The 21,668-nt window shown below is 38.0% G+C and overlaps 1 protein-coding gene and 1 pseudogene across 4 annotated transcripts in view; both read left to right on the forward strand.

Annotated features, from left to right (window-relative positions):
* The window catches only part of PPP2R3A (protein phosphatase 2 regulatory subunit B''alpha), a 149,578-nt gene that overhangs the window by 100,356 nt on the left and 27,554 nt on the right, over nucleotides 1-21,668 (forward strand). For all 4 annotated transcript variants that reach the window (XM_045856653.1, XM_045856652.1, XM_045856654.1 and 1 more), the window contains 3 exons: nucleotides 13,062-13,237; nucleotides 13,790-13,908; nucleotides 15,673-15,779. In XM_045856653.1, the coding sequence (XP_045712609.1) occupies nucleotides 13,062-13,237; nucleotides 13,790-13,908; nucleotides 15,673-15,779 (402 nt within the window). The remainder of the gene's footprint in view (nucleotides 1-13,061; nucleotides 13,238-13,789; nucleotides 13,909-15,672; nucleotides 15,780-21,668) is intronic.
* On the forward strand, nucleotides 3,867-3,948 carry LOC123830883 (annotated as a pseudogene).

Raw genomic sequence — 21,668 nt, forward strand, 5'->3', positions numbered from 1 at the left:
AGAGACAGACTGATAGATAGAAACAGACAGCTGTCAGAGGGGAGGAGGCTTGAGGGCTGGGTGAAAAAAGATAAAGGGATTAAGTTAAAAAAAAAAACTCAGACACAGACAACAGCATGGTAATTACCATAGGGATGGGAGGTGGGGGAGGTAGAAGATATAAAGAGGAGGTAAATGGTGATGGAAAGAGACTTGACTTAGGGTGGTGAGCACACAGTACAATGTACAGATGATACAGATGTATTATACAGTTACACACTTGAAACCTATATAATTTTATTAACCAATATCATCCCAATAAATTCAATTAAAAAAAAGGAAAAGAAACACATCAGGAAAAAACAATGACAGTGTATAACAACCACATATTATGACATTAATTGTAGCCCTCTGCTCATGAGCTCTCTCCCCAATGTTTTTCTCATACTCAGGAAATGTTTCAAAGTAGGGTAGTGTTCTGTCCCTTTTAAAACTGTCACATGTGAGACTTCCGGCCAAGATGGAGGCATAGGTAGACACACTGTGCCTCCTTGCACAACCAAAAGAAGGACAATAACCATTTAAAAACAAAAAACAACCAAACCGACAGAAAATTGAACTGTATGGAAGTCCGACAACGAAGGAGTTAAAGAAGAAACATCCATCCAGACTGGTAGGAGGGGCAGAGACAGGCAGCCGGGCAGAGAGGACTCGCAGCAAGGCGGCAGCTGGCGGACCCAGTGAGGCAGCAGATTGTGGAGCAGGGTGTGCATGGCTCCAGCTGGCTGGCAAAGCAGCAGCGGGCAGACCCAGCGAGGTGGTGGGTTGCGGACTGGGTGGTCTTACATTCACACGCAGATAAACTGGGAGAAACAACTGGGGAGTGAGACGAACTGGGCAACCCAGGGTCCCATCGCAGGGAAGTAAAGCCTTAAACCACTGACTGAAAACACCTGGGGGCATTGAGGCAGCAGGAGAAACTCACAGCCTCATAGGAGAGTTTGTTGGAGAGACCCACAGAGTCCTAGAATGTACACAAACCCACCCACATGAGAATCAGCACCAGAAGGGCCCAATTTGCTTGTGGGTAGCAGGGGAAAGAACTGAAATCTGGCAGAGAGCAGAGCAAGCAGCATTATTCCCTTTAGGACCCCTCCCCCACACACAGTGTCACAACCCAGTGACGTGGTTGCTCCACCCTGGTGGATACCTAGGGCTCCGCCCCTCACTATGTAACAGGCTCACCAAAAATAAATGGCCCAAAAGAAAAAACAGATCAAAGTGCCAGAAAAAATACAACTAAGTGATGAAGAGATAGCCAACTATCAGGTGCACAGTTCAACACTGGTAATCAGGATGTTGACAGAATTGGTTGAGTTTGGTCACAAATTAGATGAAAAAAGGAAGGCTGTGCTAAGTGAAATAAAGGAAAATGTACAGGGAACCAATAGTGATGAGAAGGAAACTGGAACTCAAACCAATGGAGTGGACCAGAAGGAAGAAAAAAACATTCAACCAGAAAAGAATGAAGAAACAAGAATTCAGAAAAATGAGGAGAGGCTTAGGAACCTTCAGGACATCTTTAAACATTCCAACATCCGAATCATAGGGGTACCAGTAGGAGAAGAGGAAGAGCAACAAATGGAAAAGTTATTTGAATACATAATAAAGGAGAACTTTCCCCATCTGGCAAAGGAAATAGACTTCCAGGAAGTCCAGGAAGCTCAGAGAGTCCCAAAGAAGTTGGACCCAAGGAGGAACACACCAAGGCACATCATAATTACATTAGCCAAGGTAAAAATGAAGGAGAGAATCCTAGAAGCAGTGAGAGACAAGGAGACGATTACCTACAAAGGAGTTCCCATCAGACTGTCAGCTGATTTCTCTAAAGAAACCTTACAGGCAAGAAGGGGCTGTAAAGAAGTATTCCAAGTCATGAAAGGCAAGGACCTACATCCAAGATTGCTCTATCCAGCAAAGCTTTCATGTAGAATGGAGGGACAGATAAAGTGCTTCTCAGATAAGGTCAAGTTAAAGGAGTTCAACATCACCAAGCCCTTATTATATGAAATGTTAAAGGGATTCATCTAAAAAAAGAAGATAAGAAATATGAATAGTACAATGACAGCAAACTCAATTACTAACAACTACACCTAAAACAAAAACAAAAGCAAACAACTAGAACAGGAACAGAACCACAGAAATGGAGATCACATGGAGGGTTATCAACAGGGGAGGGGGAGAGAAGGGGAAAAGGTACAGAGAATAAGTAGCATAGGTGGTAGGTAGAAAATAGACAGGGGGAGGGTAAGAATAGTATGAGAAATGTAGAAGCTAAAGAACTTATGACACAGGGACATGAACCAAAGGGGGGAATGTGGGTGGGAGGGGTTGTGCAGAGTGGAAGGGAATGAAGGGGGGAAAATGGGACAACTGTAATAGCATAATCAATAAAATATATCTTAAAAATTGATTGATTTGAAAAATAAAAAATAAATTATTTTTAAAAACTGTCAGATGTGATATGTCTGAATCACACCATGGCCAAACTTTATCACCTCCTATTCATTTGGTCCCGTGAATGTCTGCTCTGTTCTTTGATGGTAACATTAAACACCAAGCTGGTACAATTTTTAAAATAGATTTCTGAAAAGAACTCTGCAAATGTTAAAAGTTCAGCTTGTTACAATAATGTAACATTTATCTTTCTGGATAAAGATGCACACATCTTAGTGTGACTTACTTGAAAACAATTAATAGTTACCACTTAGTTATTTTTCACCTTTCTCTCCTCAAAGAGATTTTTTTAAGCCATTAAGTGTACAAAGGCTCTTAATATGTCTTGAAGTCTACAAGTGGGAATTTAGTCAAGGGTCTCCAAGAACTGTCTCTTGGGAAGTTTTACTTTGCCATAAATCAGTAGCTCTTTATAGAAAACTATTGTTCCTTGCTGCCAGTTAATGCTGTTGGCTTTATATTCTGTGATTACTTGATGGCGCAGCTATACTTGCTACTGTAAGCAACAGTGCTACATGGTAACACAGCCATCACAGAAGGGGAATAAGCTTCTGGTAAAGATAGCAACTTAACCACATGTAGTACTTTTGGCCTGTCTTGAAAATCCTCTAAAATGACAGTAGAGATTTTTTCTTCAAGAAATATATCCATAATAATAAAGGATAAAGGAGAAGAGATAATAATAAGAAAGATTTACAAACTGGAAAGTAAATAAACTTGGCAGACTATTTGAATCCCAAGCCACCAGAGGTGAAGACCAAGAAGCAACTGAATATACTCAGCACAAACCTCCAAACATTGAGGACTTGGGGACACCAGGAACCTTGGAAGTGGGGACAAGGTAAAGATAGAGTCAAAAATCAGGAGAGTTTATAGAAAGTTTGTGTAAAGAAACAGTTGATCCTCAGGAAATGTCCTCTACCCAGGCAGAAGACAGGTGTGTTATTCCCTGGAGAGTGTGCAGTAGAGAGCTTCTGCACTGGGGGCACGAGATACAACTGAAGGTATGGGTGCCACACTGAAAACACATTAAATGAGTACATGCATACTGAATGATGAGATGACCCGACTTCATTCCTCACTCACCCTGCAGAATTCTAGCAACCCATCCTAAATCTCCATGCAGAAGACTAAAAGGTATTTTTCTGCAAAATCTATCTAGCCCAAGAATAAAGAACCTGATGATTTGACATCAGGTCATCCCCAAGGAAACAACCCAGCCAAATCATTGTACAGTAAATCTCAGGGTCAACAGACACATAGGTCAGAACTTTCAACCAGATTTTTAGCATTTACTCTTAAATATGACCATAGAACAAAGGATCACTAAATACCTGAATAAAACCCCTTACATAACATATAGAAAGCAAAAAGCTGTGCAGTGGCAGTATCGCAGCCAATGAGGTTTATCTGAGGTGCAATTATTGCTAATTGAAAACAAAGAAATAGAAGGGGGAATAACTTAGATGAAACAAGATTTCAGGGAGAAGAAACCTTCAGCAGCAACAACAATGAAGGCACTGATATCCTCAGACAGAGAAGAGAAATTATATTCACAGGATAGAAACAAAATGACACTTTTTATAAAAGGAACATTTAGGGAATCAAAAAAGAATTCTGGAAAATCAAAATTACGATAGCAGAAATGAAAAACAATGTTTTTCATTTTCTTTATGCTTCAGTCTTGGTAGGTAAGATAAAGCAAAAGATAAAGCAAACCTTCCATAAAGGAAAAAAAAAGAAGCAATAAAAAATACAAAATATGAAAATTATAAAACCATTCCAAAAAGTCCAACATAATTGGAAACTGAAATGTGATTTAGGCCATGTATGTAATTTAAGATTTAACCAGAAGAGGCTGAAATCAGCAAGGTGAGTGGCATATAAGTTTCCGTTGTTCACACCCTTTGCAGAAACATCAATTGAACAACTATCTGTGTACAAAAATATGTTCCCAAGATATAAGGATCCCAGATGAGAGGCTGTAGAATGTTGGTGGAGCACAGAAATAAGATGCACTGAAGAGGGTAGAAAGGAAAATTTCACATTACCCATGTTATCTGATCCCCTAAGCCCAGGCAGCTCAGCATGGAGAGAAACACCCTCCCTACCAGGGAAGGAGAGTGAAGTGATACCACAGAAATACAAAGGATCGCAAGACACTATTATGAACATTTGTATGTCAGCAAATTGGATAACCTGGAAAAATGGATTACTTCCTTGAAACATACATCCTACCAAGACTGAAGCATAAAGAAATAGAAAATCTGAACAGACCAATAAGAGTGAGGAAATAGAATCAGTAATCAAAAACTTCCCCAAAAAGAAAAGCCCAGGACCTGATGAATTCCCAGGAGAATTCTACTCCACTCCTCAAACTTTTCCAAAATTTTTAAGATTTTATTTATTTATTTTTAGAGAAAAGGGAAGGGAGGGAGAAAAAGAGGGAGAGAAACATCCATGTGAGGGAGAAACATCAGCGGGTCTCCTCTCAACCCAGCCCTCAACCCAGACATGTGCCCTAACAGGGAATCAAACCAGCAACTGTTCACTTTGTGGGATGACACCTAACCAACTGAGCCACATCAGTCAGGGCAAATTTTTCCAAAAATTTTTAAAAGGCAAATGAATTCAAATTTATTTTATGGGGCCAGCATTACCTTTATACCAAAGCCAGACAAGGGCACTACAAGAAAAGAAAATTACAGTCCAAAATTCTTGATAAACAGAGATGCAGAAATTCACAACAGAATGCTGGCAAACTGAATTCAACAGCACATTACAGTATTCACACACCACCATCAAGTGGATTTTATCCTGAGGATGCAAGGACAGTTCGATATACGCAGATCAGGAAGTGTCATATATCACGTCAACAGAATGAAGGATTTGCTTTTTGGTTCAGTATTTGTTTTTCATTGACTTTGCTGTTGGTGTCAGATTTTAAAAATCATTGCCAAGACCTATGTCATGGAGCTTGTCACCTGTTTTTTTGTAGGAGTTTTATGGTGTCAGGTCTTACATTCAGTTCTTTAATCCATTTTGAGTTAATTTTTGTGTAGGGGGTAAGATAGTGGTCCAGTTTCATTCTTTTGCATGTGGCGGTCCTTTTCCCAACACCACTTACTGAAAAGAATGTCCTTTTCCCCATTGTACGTTCTTAGATCCTTTGTCATAAATCAGTTGACCATATATGTGTGGGTTTATTTCTGGGCTCTTTATTCTATTCCATTGATTTGTGTTTCTGTTTTTATGCCAATGCCATACTGTTTTGAATACTAAGATTTGTAGTGTATTTTGAAATCAGATAGTGTGATGACTCCTGCTTTGTTCTTGTTGCTTAAGATTGCTTTGGCTATTCACATTCTTTGTGGTTTGTACAAATTTTAGGACTGTTAGTTCTATTTCTTTGGAAAATGCCATTAGAATTTTGATAAGGATTGTATTAAGGCAATAGATTGCTTTGGGTAGTATGGATATATTAATAATATTAATTCCAAGAGCATGGAATATCTTTCCATCTATGTATATATTCTTTATTTTCTTTCATAACTGTCCTATAGTTTCTAGCATACAGATCTTTCACCACCTTGGCTCAATTTATTCCCAGGCATTTTATTCTGTTTGATTCAATTGTAAATGGGATTGTTAATTTCTCTCTCTGCTAATTCATTGTTGGTTATATAAATGCAGCAGATTTTTGTAATGATTGTGAATCCTGCAGTTTTACTGATTTCATTTATTAGTTCTAACAATGGTTTTGGTGGAGTCTTGAGGATTTTCATCCCAAATAGTAACAGTTTTAGGTCTTCCTTTCCATTTGATGCCTTTTATTTCTTTTTCTTCCTTAATTACTCTGGCTAGGACTTTTGAGTACTGCATGAATAAAAGTGGTGACAGTGAGTATCCTCGTCTTGTTCCTAATCTTAGAGGAAAGCTTTCAGCTCTGAGTCTCTCTTACATGGCTTTTATTATGTTGAGGTACATTCCCTCTGTTCTCATGTTGTTAAGAGTTTTTATCATTAATGGATGTTGAATTTTGTCAAATGCTTTTTCTGCATCTATTGAGATGAACATATTTTTATCTTTCATTTTTTTTAATGTGGTCTGTCAGTGGTATATAGATGTTGAACCATCCTTGCATCCCTATAATAAATCCTACTTGATCATGGTATGATTTTTTTAATGTATTGTTAAATTCAGTCAGCTAATATTTTGTTAAGGAATTTTTTCAACTATGTTCATTAGGAATATTGGCCTATAATTTTCTTTTCTTGTGGCATCCTTTTCTGGTTTTATTACCAGGGTAATTCTGACCTTGTAAAATGAATTGGTAAGTGTTCCATCCTCTTCTCATTTTTCAAGAGTTTGAGGATTAGTATTAATTTTGGGACATTGAGTAGAGTCTACCAATAAGATTGTCTGGGATAATAAAAGTAAGCCAGTAAAATTATTGGGATAATTTTGATTATTGATTCAATATCCCATACTAGCAATTGGTCTGTTCAGAGTTTTCTGTTTCTTCATGATTCACTCTTGGTAGGTTGTATGTTTCTAGGAACATATCTGTTTTCTTAGGTTGTGAAATTTGTTGGTTATTATTCTCCACTGTAGTCTCTTAATAATCCTTTTTGTTTCTGTGCTATCAGTCACAATGTTTACTTTTTCATTTCTGATTTTATTTATTTGAGACCTCTTTTTTTCTTGGTGATTGTAGGTGAAGTTTTATCAATTTTATTTTTTGATTGATTTTAGATGGGGGTGGGGAGCAGAGAGAGAAAGAAATGTTGATTTGTTGTTCCACTTATTTATACATTCGTTGGTTGTTCCTTGTATGTGCCCTGACCAGGGATCAAACCCTCAACCTTGGCATAGTGGGATGATGTTCTAATTAACTGAGCTACCCGTCTAGGGCCCTGATTTCATTCTTCTAAAGTTTATTAACACTAGTTTTGTGGCCTAATACGATCTGTTTGGAGAAAGTTCTATATGCACTCAAAACGTGTATTCTGTTGCTTTTCAATGCATGTTCTCTGCATATCTATTAAGTCCATTTTTGTCTATCCTGTCCTTTAAGGCCAATATTCCCATATTAATTTTCTGTCTGGATGATCTATCCATTGATAAATGTGGGATATTATTAAAGTTCTCTACTATTATTGTAATATAGTCATTTCTCCTTTTGGGTCTTATAATATTTGGTTTGTATATTTAAGTGCTCCTATATGTTAGGTAGGTATAACATACTCCGTATGTTATATGTTAGGCACATATGTATTTACAAATGTCGCATCCTCCTGTTGGATTGACCTCTTTATTATTCTGCAGTGCCCTTCTTTGTCTTTTATTACAGTCTTTTTTTTTTAAGTCTTATATGAAATAGGTATTAGCTGTCCCAGCTTCTTTTGTTTGTTTGTTTCCATTTGCACGGAATATCTTTCTCTATGCCTTCATTTTCCATTTCTTTGTGTCTTTATATCTGAACTGAGTCTCTTATAGGCTGCATATAGATGGGCCTTGTTTTCTTAATCATTTCAATACTTTCACTTCTGACTGGAGAATTTAGTCCATTTGCATTTAAAATAACTATTGATAGATATGTACTTATTGCCATCATGTTAGTTGTTTTATTACTGTTCCTTCCTTCTCATGATCTCTTTGTTGTTTGATAACTTACTGTAGTGGTATGCTTATATTTCTCTATCTTTGTGTGTGTACTATAGGTTATTGCTTTGTGGCTGCCATGAGGCTTACACATAACAGTTTATGTTAAAAACAATCTACTTCAGTTGATAAGAAGTTAGGCTTGAACACCTTCTGATGCTCTAAATTTTTACTCTCCCCTTCCACTTTTTATGTTGTTTTTCTCTTGCTGCTTTTCAGGTTCTATCCTTGTCTTTAACTTTTGACACTTTAATTGTAATGTGTTACGCATGGTGTGGGTCTTTTGAATTCCTCTTATTTGGATCTCTGGGTTTCATGGATCTGGATATCTGTTCCCTTCTCCATTTTAGGGGAGGTTTCAGTCATTAGTTCTTCAAAAAAAGTTCTCTGCCCATTTCTCTCTTTCTGTTCTTTCGGGCACCCTGATGATGTGAGTGATTATCTGATTGATATTATGTCATAATTTCATTAAACTATCTTCAGTTTTTTTTCATTCAGATGCTCTAACTGGGTTAATTCCACTGCCCTGTATACAAGTTGACTTATCCTTTCTTCTGCATTATCTAATCTGTTATTGAACCCCTCTTATATTTTGGTGCTGTCTTTAGTTAAATTACTGTATTCTTTAGCTCTGTGACTTCTGTTTGGTACTTTCTTATATTTTTCCATCTCTTCTTTGAAGTTCTTGCTGTGTTCATTCATTCTTCTGTTTAATTCAGTGAGCATCATTATGATCATTATTTTGAACTCTATCAGGTAAATCACTTACCACCATATTATTAAGAAATATTTCTAGAGTTTAACTGTTCTTTAGTTTGAAACATAATCTTTTGTTTCTCCATTTTGTTTGACTCCGTGTGTTGGTTTCTGTGAATTAGATAAAACAGCCACCGCTCCCACTCTTGAAATAATGGCCTTGTATAAGAGAAGAACCTTATTGTTCAGCCCTGCCCTAGTTCTTTGTTGTCTTTGAAATTTTGTGATTGTCCAAGCAGTCTTTTTTATTTTTGATGGCTCCAAGTTGTAGAGGGTGTGCCAAGACCTGTCAGCATCACAGAGGGGAACAGCTCAGTATGTAGATTGAGGCTGATTAAATGGAAGACCCTCAGACAGCAGCTTTTAAATTATGCAAATATACATAGTCCTGTGGGACTGCAAGCACAATCCTACCAGATTGAGGTGATTTGAAGGTGTCCCCTAGGCAGCAGTTACAAAACTCCAGGCACCAAATTAGTGTATACACTTCTTTCTGGGAAATACCAGCAAAATGGAATAAGGCCAACGAAAAGAACAAAAATGGTGTCCACCAGCCTGTGGTCCCTGAAAGTGCCTCCATAGGCCCCTCTGGCTGTATTGCAAACATGAAGCCTGCCACTCAGGCCAAAGCTCCAGCACAAGCAAATAGGCCTCTTTCATAGGACTAGGGATGTGTTTCAGTCTGCTGTATGTGCAGTGCTCTGGGTGTGGTAGCCTGCCAAAAACTGTCTCTCCAATTGTTAGTCCTGTGGGACCTAGGAATGCAAACTCCCTGGCCACCAGAGCCAGGAAGTCAATGGACGTCCCCCCGGCAATAGCCAGAGAAACCATAGCTATAAAAGCTGGAACAGATGTGTGTAAAAACTCCCCTCTTGGAGACAGTGGCACTCTGGAACACGTCAGAAAGAGAGGGTGAAGATAGTGTCCACCACCCCAGCTCATGGAAAGGATTACAGTTAGACGTGAGATGTATGTTAATTAGAAACCTGGCCCTCCGGCAGCTGCTATAACAAAAAGCCTAACAGGCTTCTTTCATAGAAAGACTGGGCTCCTATATCTGTTGCCCCTTGCTGTGGCCTGAGAGTGGTAGTCCTTTAAGAACTCTTTCTTTGTTGGTTATAGTCCTGTGGAACCTGTGAGGATAAGCCCTGCTGGCCATTTTAGCCAGACAATCTAGAGATGTCCCTGGCAGCAGCCACAAAAATCAAGACATCAAACAAGGATATAAGCTTTTTTCTGAGAGATACCAACAAGCTGAAGCATGGCAGCAGGGAGTTCAAAGATTGCATCCACCAGCCTCCATTGCCTGATAACACTTCCATAGGCTCCTAGATGTGTGCAAACCATAAGCCTGCACCTCAGCCCTAACCTCCTGGACAAGCGAATAGGCCTCTTTCACAGAAAGACTGGGGATGTTTCAGTGTGCTGTCTGTGCAGTGCCTAAGTATGGTAGCCTGCCAAAAACTTGCTCCAGTTGTTATATCTCATGGGACCTAAGAACACAGGCCCCCAACCTCTAGAGACAGGCAATCAAGGAGCATCTCCTGGGCGAAAGCCATAAAAGTATGGCACCAGAACTCAAACCTAAGGTTTCAGATGTGTGTAAAAGCTCCCCTTTGGGAGATACTGCACTCTGGAGGGAGGCACAGGGAGTGGCCTCCACTGGCTGGAGCAAGGCAGAGTGTAAAGATGGTACCTGCTAGCCTCCATCCCTGGAGAGTATCCCAGCAGGCCCTAGATGTGTGTTAAATTAGATGCCTGCCCCTTAAACCAAGGCTTTAACAAGGAAATAGCCTCTTTCACAAAAAGTCCGGGCATTTCAATCAGCTGCTTCTGCACTGGGCACTGCTGCAGGTAGATTAGTGAGCCCGTGTACTGTTTAAGAACTGTTTCTCATTTCACTATAATCTTGTTTGGTCTCATGGATGTGAGCCCCATTGATTTTCAAAGCTAGATGTTTTGGGGAGTCATCTCTCAGTTTCAAGTCTTAAAATGTGCGGTTCAAACTCTTCACTCCCCAGGAGGAAGCTCCAGGTTTTCAGTTCTCTCCCAATTGTGAGTCACCATCCCAGGGGTAGGATTTATAATGAGTGTGTTTCAGCCCCTTCTGCCTGCTTAAATGTGGGTTTTTTCTTGTTTTCCCAATATGTGGGAGTCCTCAACTAGTTCTTAAAAGAGGGGGTTTTAAAAGACTATTCCTCCTTTATGGAACTGTAGAGTTGGTGTGTCTGTGCAGAGTTGAGTTCAGGATCTTCCTACGTTGGCACCTTTAACTGGAACTCCTCCCATGTTCAATAGGTCATTATTCTCAATAACCAAGATACAGTATCAAGCTAACCTAAATGTCCATCAGTGGATAAATGAGGGAAAAAATGTGGTTTATATATGCACAAATATAACAAATATTTAGCCTTTAGAAAGAAGGAAATCCTGTCATTTCAACAACATGGATGAATGTGGAGTACATTATGCTAAGTGAAATAAGTCAGGTACAGAAAGATAAGTACTGCATGATCTCACTTATATGTGGAATCTAAAAAATTCCAACTTCCAGGAGCAGAGAGTAGAATGGCAGTTACCAGAGGGGTGTGGGTGACATAGGGAGGTACTGGTCAATGGGTACAAAGGGGCAGTTATGTAGGTTGAATAAGAATACAGCTCTAGTGTACAGTGTGTTGACTGTAGTTAATAATACTATATTAAAAACTGGAAATTTGCTGGAAAATTGTCTCTTTGCACACCTTAAATGCAGTTTTTATTTAAATGTTAAAAAAGAAAAAAATTAGCCACAATAAAAAGTAAAAAGAAATATAAAATTAACTTTAATTATACATCTTATTTAACCCATTATATCTAAATTGTTATTTCAAGATGTAATGAATATAAAAATTTTGATGTTTTACTCTTTTTTCATATTCAGTCTTCAAAATCTGTGGCGTATTTCCACTTAAAGACATCTCAGATTGAACTAGCCACATATGGCTAATGGCTACCCTATGGGATTGTACAGATCTGAATAACAGGAATTCCAGAAAAACAGAATAGATAAGGAGAAAGAGGCAGGAAAGAAACAAAATAAGAAAGTTTCTAAGAACTTAAAGGATACTAGTTTCCAACTTTAGCAGGCTCCCAGAAAGCCCAGCAAATAGATGAATCAGACCCAGATGAAGGCATTTCATAATATTTCAAAATGCCAGGGACTCAGAGAAACCTCTACAGGCTTCAAAGAAAATGAAAAAATTAAAAGGTTACAAAGGATCACATATCAACATGACTTTAGACTTCTCAACAATAATAGATAGATAGAAGACGATGGATCAGTGCCTTTAAAATTCTGAAGGAAAAGCACCCCCAGCTATAATTCTATAACTAACCAAAATACCAAACAAGTTAGGGGACAGATAAAAGGCATTTTCAAGTATTCAAGGTCTCAAAAATGTACCTGCCATTGCTACTGAAGAATGTGTTACACCCAACAAGGAAGTAAACCAAGAATGGGAAAAATGTGAGACACAAGAAACAGGATAAAGATGAAAGGAGTCCCTACGATGCACCTGTGAACCAGGCCTAGAAATCAACCAGTTCAGATTAGAGTAAGTCAGAAGGAACCAAGGAAGACTTCATCAAAAAAATCCAATTCATAGAATACCTGACAGGACTAATTATGGATGTAAAAAACTGGCAGAGATTTTTGGGTTAAATTAGTCATACATACCCAGAAAACTAAGCAAATAAGAGATTAAAAATATAAAGTTATAAATTCTCAATGTTCAGTAATTTAAATTATTAAGAAGTTGGGGTTGGCAGGTAAATAAAGTGGAACAAGTGGTAAAAGAGTTAAAACCTCATCTTTCTTAATATGAAATACATTGTTCTTAAAAAGAAGTGTTAAAAAGGAGCAATATAGGCATCTTATCTGAAAATACAAAGATAAAAAACAAAATAATCAGGTATAGAAAATGGTTCTGGAGAAGGGAAAATAAAGGAAAAAAGGTCTGCCATTTCTTGCAAATTTTATAAAACTATGTCTAAGTCTGAAGTATGCACATGTATTTTTATTTAAAAAAACAAACATGGGCAATAACAACTCTGAATGAATAAAGGACTTTTACCAGCCATTGCTGATGAGTGTTCCTGTCTCCTAGCATTGAGTATTGGTTCCGCTGCATGGACGTGGATGGGGACGGTGTGCTGTCCATGTACGAGCTGGAGTACTTCTACGAGGAGCAGTGTGAACGGATGGAGGCCATGGGCATTGAGCCCTTGCCATTCCATGATTTGCTGTGCCAGATGCTTGACCTGGTGAAGCCAGCCAGTGATGGTAAGATTGAGTGATGGGCCATTTCCACTGTTCACCTGTGCAACCGAGTGGGGCATATAATCCTGTTTGTCCTGAAATACTTAACTCTACAGAGGCTTTCATACAGTCTTCCCAAATACAGAAGTATTTAAATTTCTCCTTTACTATTAGTATAGAACCAATAATTTATGGCAAATCCTGTTTAAGAAATGGGTTTTTTTTTTCCATAGAAACAGAAAGCAATTAGTGATTGCCAGGGGCTGGGGAGGGGTCAGGTAAAGAGAGATGGGGTGGCACTGCTTGATGAGAGAGTACAGAGTTCCCTATTGAAAGGTGAAGAAAATGTCAAGGAAATCAATAGTGGTGATGGATGCACAACATTGTGAATATACTAAAAGCCACTGAATTATACACTTTAGAATGGTTAAGATGTGAATTTTACCTCAAAAAAAAAAGAAATGAGATTTTTATAATAAAATAAATGTATACGTATTCTTTTTAAACGTCAAGAGAAGTTTTTTTTTTCATTTGCCGAAACAGCTCTTGGAATTCACCAGCTTTGTTTTCATGTAGGCAAAATAACTCTACGAGATCTGAAGAGATGCAGAATGGCTCACATCTTTTATGACACTTTCTTTAATCTGGAGAAATACTTAGACCATGAACAGAGAGATCCCTTTGCAATCCAGAAGGTAACAGTATAGTTTTAAGTTCTATTTGAGGGTTGCAGTGTCAGTGGCTGTGTGCTACAGGTAAAAATGGTTTCTGTCTGCAGGAATCGAGATACTTAGAGGTAACATTTAAAACATTCCATCACGTACTGAAAAGAGAGAATAAAGGACTAGAGCACGTCTCTCCTGACACCTAATCAAGTATAGGTAACCTGTATTTGCCTATCAGTGAGTGAATTTTATGGCCTGTGTGTACTTACATATACATTAGAAACTAGTTATAAAATTTTTTGACAAACGTTTCTAACTTAAAAAATGTGTCAAGAGCACATCTGTATTAGAAAGTATGTTGGGTTTGATTTAATTATATCATTCATTTCCAGAATGACATGGTAAATAGCTTTCCCCATCATGATGAAAACGAGAAACTCTCTGTGATAACCTTCAGATAACATAACACTGTTTCAACTGTTAATGGTTGCTGTTCATGACTATCAGTTTGAAATCATTCCACACCTGAATAGAAATGAGTACCTTCCACATATACAAAAACCTGTGGACCCTCAGAAAACATGGATATATGATCCCTGTCAAAAACAAACAAAAAGCAGAATATCACCACTTCCTCCTCTATATTCTGTTTTAAAAGTAAAAATTATGTTGATAGAAAAGGACTGTCTTAGTGGGTCCTACAGGAATACAACCACAGGAAACTTAGAGTCTTTTCTTTCCACACAATGCATAAATTTTTGACCTAAATAGTAGTGAGAAGATGAAGATCACCTCCTAAAAACAAATATTCATTGCCAATTGTAAGTCTAAGATACATGCCAATTTTACAGTTGTTAAAAGGGTGGGGCTGAGGTTCTAAAAATGGATTAAGTGTAGTAACACAATGTGTGTTCAGTTCTTAGGTACTTGCATTTTTCTAGACATAACTAACCTTACATCATAGGAAATTGCTAACTCATTTTCATTATGGAAAAACATATTTCACCTGGAACATATAGTCCAAGATGCTGCCCATATTGTAGAAAGGAAAGAAAATGTATAGCCTTTTCCCCCTTTATTTCTTGTATTTGTGTTACAAATTTTACTTTTAAATATATACCTTTAAATTTTGCTTTTCTTTATAAGAGGTGGTAATTATCAATATTTGTTCTGATGTGCAAAAAAAATGATCAGTGAGAAAGTGCTCAATAAATTCTAGGCACTGTGTTGAAGAGACACTGGTTATGTGGAGATGAAAAACACTCAGTATGTGAAGAATGGGTATATAGAGATGAAAAAGAGCCAAAGGTGGCAAACAAGCATGTACAATATAGCAAAGGAAATGATTTGAGGGAGAAGGGCTATGTCCAGAAAGACAGCACAGATGACATGGTGTCTTACCTGACCTTTAAAGAAGCAGTAAAAATTTGCCAGGGGAAGGAAGGAATGGGACATTCCAGGTGAGCATACACAACCCACAAGTCACACTCTAGATGGATGCTGGGCAAAGTGCAAGCGAAGAAGGGACTAGAGAAAGGTCTCTGGTGGTGAGGCTAAAGAATCTAGACCTAAAGAATCTAGCTCCTGGAAAGTTCATTATAATTTCGTGATTGGAAAATCACCTTAGGAGTGTTAACCTTAACACTTCTTTAACATGTGGAAATGAAACATTTTTAGATAAGTTTTTTTCAGTGATCTATAACATTTGTGATGGCCTATCTGCAGGCCATTCTGATGGCCTATTCTTTGTCTTTGATTATTTTTATTTCCTCTGGCTGTACTCTTTCCATTCAGGATGTGGAGAATGACATGCCTGAGCCCTCCGACTGGGACAGGTTTGCTGCTGAGGAGTACGAGACTCTTGTAGCAGAGGAGTCTGCCCAAGCACAGTTCCAGGAAGGGTGAGTGAATCTCCCTGTGTCTACTAGCACTTTTTTAGCAGGGGTAAACATCAGGAATATTAAAACCACGTTAAAAAATCAAGCTAGTAATCCTTTCCTATTTTTGCCATTTTTGGATATCATAAAAATAAGTGATTTTAAATAACTTTGGTCGCATGAATATTTTCCCTAGCAGTCTTTCTCTTTCCCTCCTAACTAATTTCCTGAAGAGTCTTCTCATGTCCCACTTCCTTTAATGCAGCTGTACCTTTTGTCGTGTAGTCATACTGCTTTGTTAGCTTGTAAATACGGGAGGAGCTGAAAGAACTAAAGCTTTTTAAAATAATAAAGATAACCATGTTTAAAACAAACTTTTATCATATATGGTGTTCTGCATTCAACCTTGAATGGGAAGTAACTTCTACATAAAATTTACTATAGTGTATAATTCATAAAAGGACCGTGGTGAAGAAATTAAATTATGAGGCTTTCACTGCTTAGAATATTTCAGTAACTTTATAATTTGTTGGCTCTTTCCCTCACCTAGCAATTCCTTTACCAGTTTCTCTAATTCTTCCTTAGTCATTGTTTTTCTAAGGCTCTCCGTACTTATTAATATAATATATTTTTGACTAGGCAGTACATTCATATATTTAATATTCAAAAAAACAAAAGAAGGGTCAAAAGTTTCCTACTACTCAGTTTTCTTCCTTGAAGCAACCACTGTTATCATTTCTTCTGTACCATTCCAGAGACACTTCCTTCCTCACACTCTCACATATATTTACACATATGGAGAGATAGATAGACGTACATGTATAAACACACAAATACACATATACATTCTTTATTTTTTCTTACACATATGGTAGCATACTATATTCATGCTTATTAACTTGCCTTTTCAACACTTAAAGTTTTGTTATACCAAATCAATAAATTCTAGAGATCTGCTGTACAACATACTTACCTATAGTTAAAAACATGGTTTTGTACACTTATAAAATATGTTAAGAATTCAGATCTCATGTTAACTATTCCTACAGAAAATACACACAAAAAAAATACAGAAAAATTTTTGGAGGTGATGGATATGCTTAGTACCTTGGTGGTTATAATGACATCACAGGTGTATATGTATGTCCAAACTCATCAGGAGGTATTCATTAAATGTGTAAACTTTTTTTGTATATCAAATAAACTTCAATAAAGCTAAAAACAATAACAGCAAAGATTGGAAGAAAACCGTGGTAAACCAAGCACTTGTATTTTATGATCACTGAGGTATAAATGAGGCTTCACAAATATGTTGGAGTCCTTGAGGAATAAATTAATGAAAGCATAACTGAAGATTGGTGGGGAAAGAAACCAATAAAATTGGAGGCTCTTTCACAGATGTAGCTAATGAATGTTTTAGGTTTTTTACAACTGCATAATACTCCACTGTCTTGTTATACCATTATTTTACAGTCCTTTGTATGTGGACAGTATATTTCTAATAGTTCACTTTAGAAATATAATGTTATTGTGCTCTGGCTGCTGTGGCCCAGTGGACTGAGCACTGACCTGCAAACCTAAAGGTTATTGGTTCAATTCCCAGTCAGGGCACATGCCTGGGTTGCAGGCCAGGTCCACAATTGGGGGTGTGTGAGAGGCAACTGATCTATGTATCTCTCACACATTGATGTTTCTCTCCCTCTCTATCTCCCTCCCTTCCCCGCTCTGTAAATAAATAAAAATCTTAAAAAAAAAAAAAAAGATAACACCTGTTTGGATAATGGACTCTTAGTTTAGGGTTATTTTTTTTAAAGAAATATAATGTTGCAATAAATAATTTTATGTGTGTTTTATACACATGTAGGATAAATTTCTAGGTTTAGCAAACACAGCATACTTGCAAAGACAGAGGATTTAAGAAAAACCAACAAGAAATGATGCAGACATCCAGAACTAGCAACAATAGGCAACCATTTCTATACCTAGTCCAAAAGGACAAGGAGATGAAACCATCACCAGAATCCAAAGGTAGTAGCTATGGAGAGGATCACCTGACAGGACTGTGACCTTCAGTAATGGGATTTAGCCAGCATATGGCAATCCAGCTAAGAGAAAGCTGCTTGAACAAATACCCAATTTCATTCTCTTCATATTCTTCGGTATCCTGCTGGCATTCTCCATTGGCTTTCAACCAGAAACCAACAGATAAGAGAACCCACTGATGTGGTCCATTTGGGTCTGCCTCAGACACAGAGCTAGGGGAAGAGTAGATCTAGAGGGATAAACAGAAAATACTCAGGTCAGTAGATCATGTCAAATAGTCTTCCATAGAGACTATATCATTTTTTACCCCTACCATTAAATCTTTAATATCTTTTTTGAGAGTACTAAAAAAGCCATCACCAAACCACTTTCTTTAACCTGGAGATTTTCTTAATATACGTAATCACAAAACTGGGGTCTCATTTTTATAATAATGACCTGGAAACCCTTAAAATCATTCATCATTCATTGATTATCCTGAGGCTGACTCCATGAGCGGAAGAGACTGGCAGGTGGCTTCACAAGCATGATTTAAAGTTTTTTGGCACTGAGCAACCTTAGGAGGAATTAGGGCAGTTTTAATGATCTTATGAAGCAACATCTAAGTAGCTAATAGAAAGATGAATAAAATTTATCCTATATATGCACAATGTAATCCTATGTAACCATTCAAAATCATCATTTGGAGGCATATGTCTTGACTATCATAAAGAAAAACTAGGGAGATGGGAAAAGGCTTTGAAAGATCAAGTAAAATGGGGCCTAGTCAGGTAGCTCAGTTGGTTAGAACATCATTCTGATAGGCCAAGGTGGCAGATTCTATCCCTGGTCAGGGCACATACAAGAATCAACCAAAGAATACATAAATAAGTGGAACAACAAACTGATGTCTGTCTGTCTGTTTCTCTCTCTCCTTCAAATCACTAAGTTAAAAAAGATCAAGTAAAATGGGATAGAAAACAAAATTAGGTATATGTAAGAAAAACTAAAGGGATCTAACATATATATTACATAGAAGAAATAGAAAAAATTCAAGGGTAATAGAAAAGTTCTTTTGAAATAAAAGACATGAGTCTAAAAGGTCAGGTTCTGTTATACAAGATGAATATACTCAGGAAATACTGATAATGATTGACCCCAGATGTGTGGTGAACTTACCAGAATTCAAAGGTAAATAAAAGTTTATTTGGGGTAGGGTCCATTTTTCAAAGTGCAAGTCACCAGAAAGCAGGGGGAGGGGGGGAATCAGTCTTGCCTCGGATATCTCCACAGTAAAAATGAACACTGAAATACCATGAAACAACATTTCCAACTTTCTCAGAGAAAGTCTATACCCCAAAACTTTATAGTAACCCCAGAGGACATTCAAGCATAAAAACATATGGATATTTTCAAATATTTAATAACTGAAGGGAATATAGCACCTGTGAGCTTTTCTTTAAGAAGGACATAATATAAAACCAAAAGATAAACCAAAATGAAGAGCCCAGAAATAAAGCAGCCATGGTGGAAAAGAAGTAACAGTGTGACATCAGCATCATAGCAGAATGATAAGATTCCTTTGTTTCTCCCCTTACATTTACAAGTCAGACAACTATAACTCAACAAAGGATACCCTGCACAACAAACAAAAATACCTGAAAGATCCACCCAATGGTACATCCAAAGGTGTGCCTCTTGGGGTGAATAGAGGAGGGGGGACAAGGATAATGGCTGCAGATGCAGTTGGGTGCCTACTGTGGCTCCCGCAAGCATGGTAGCAGTGAAGAAGTCGAGCTGCAGCCCTCACACTGTGGCCTGGAGTAAAAGAGGTTCAGAAGCAGTGTTCCTCTGAGAAAAGGCATCTCCTTTCCTCCCTCCCCATCACAACAGACCCCAGTAGAGGTGCTGACAGCCGTTGCTGATGGGGGTAGAACCACAAGATTTCAGACTTTCACCCCGTGCACTACCCATTCTGTCAGAGCTCAGTAGAGGCAGTGCAGATGCTTCCAAAAAACATGGCCACACCAGAGACCCAAACAGGAAATAGCACTGGCAGCTCTCAAAGCCAGGTCTCCATCACCTACCATATGATCCCCACCACAGTGGTGGTGTCCCATAACCCAGGAGCGCCCATCACAGGGGACACCCATTACTCCACTGCATACATGGCATTTTCTGTAAATGAAACAATGAAAAAATGCCAGTATGAGCCCAGAAGCACATATAGTGCAAGTAACAGAAAACAAAAACTTGTGCTGTAGCACCATCTAATGGAGAAAAACAAAAGTACCCTGCCTATCAACCTGCTGATTTGGGAGCAAAACAGTATCTAAACAAGAAAATAGCTAAATAGCTCAAATGTGTGTCAGAGAAACAATCCATCAAATACCATGAACAACCAAGGTAACATGGGAGCACTGAAAGAAAATGAAAAGTCTCAAGAAACCAAACTCGGAGTCATGGAAGATTGTCACTTAAATGATTATAAGATTGCAGTTGTGAAGAAACTCAGTTAAATACAAGAGAACTCAGAAAAGCAGTTCAGTGAACTCATGAATAAAATTAATGAACACCAGGATAACTTTACCAAAGAGACTGAAACTATCAAAAAAGAACCAAACAGAAAATCTGGAGCTGAAGAACTTATGAGATGAGGAATGCATTACAAAAGCACTGGGAATAGAGCCAACCAGATAGAAGAGAGAATTAGCAAGCTCAAAGATATAAACCTAGAAAAGACCCAGGAGGAAGGAGAGTTTTTTAAAATGAGAGAACTGTACAAGAACTACCTGACTTCATTAGAAAGAGGATCATAGGGATAATGGCTATACCAGTAGGAGAGGAGGGAGAAGGGAACAAAGAACCTACTCAAAGAAATAATTGAGAATTTCCCAAGTCTGTAGAAAGAACTAGGCTTTAGAATAAAGGAAACTAACAAAACAACTAATTATATCAACACAGAAAAATCTTCTCCAAGACAAATATTATTCAAATTGTCAAAAATTAATGACAAAAAATTCTCAAGGCAAGCAAAGGAAACCCCATTAGAGTATCATGAGATATTTCAGTGGAAACATTACAAATCAGGAGAGAGTGGAAGGAAATATTCAAAATATTGAATGGAACTATCAGCCAAGGATAATATAGCCAGCCAAGTTCTCCTTTAGCTATGAAAAAAAAAAAAAAAACAAAGGCTTTCCAAGAGAAACAAAAGCGGAGAGACTCTACCACAAGACCTGCTTTACAAAAAATGTTGTAAGGAGCTCTTCTACTTTTTTGGCTTTCAGCTCAAAAGAAGAGTGGGTACAGCTTTCTTCAGCTGTCCCCAATCCAGGTTCATCCAACACCAGTGGCCTTCATGATGCCAGTGAAATTCGACCCCAACAACATCAAAGTTGTATACCTGAGGTACACTGGTGGGGGTGTCATGTCTGTCCTGGCCCCCAAAATTGGCTCCCTGGGCATGTCTCCAAAAAAGGTTGGTGATGACATTGCCAAAGCAGCAGGTAATTGGAAGGGTCTGAGGATTACAGTGAAACTGACCATTCAAAACAGGCCCAGGTTGAGGTAGTGCCTTCTGCCTCTGCCCTCACCATCAAAGCCCTCAAAGAACCGCCAAGAGACAGAATGAAGAAGAAAGAAAAAAAAAACATTAAGCACAGTAGAAATAATCACTTTTGATAAGATTGTCGACATTGCCTGACAGATGCAGCACCAATCGTTAGCTAGAGAACTCTCTGGAATGATTAAAGAGATACTGGGGACTTCCCAGTCTATAGGCCGCAACACTGATGGCTGCCAAACTCATGACATAGATAACATCAACAGTAATGCAGTGGAATCTCTGGCTAATTAAGAACTACAAAGGAAAATATTTCAATTAAAGAT

Source organism: Phyllostomus hastatus, unplaced genomic scaffold (genome assembly GCF_019186645.2).
Source record: "Phyllostomus hastatus isolate PE091 unplaced genomic scaffold, TTU_PhHast_1.1 phas_scaffold_129, whole genome shotgun sequence".
Classification (NCBI taxonomy): domain Eukaryota; kingdom Metazoa; phylum Chordata; class Mammalia; order Chiroptera; family Phyllostomidae; genus Phyllostomus; species Phyllostomus hastatus.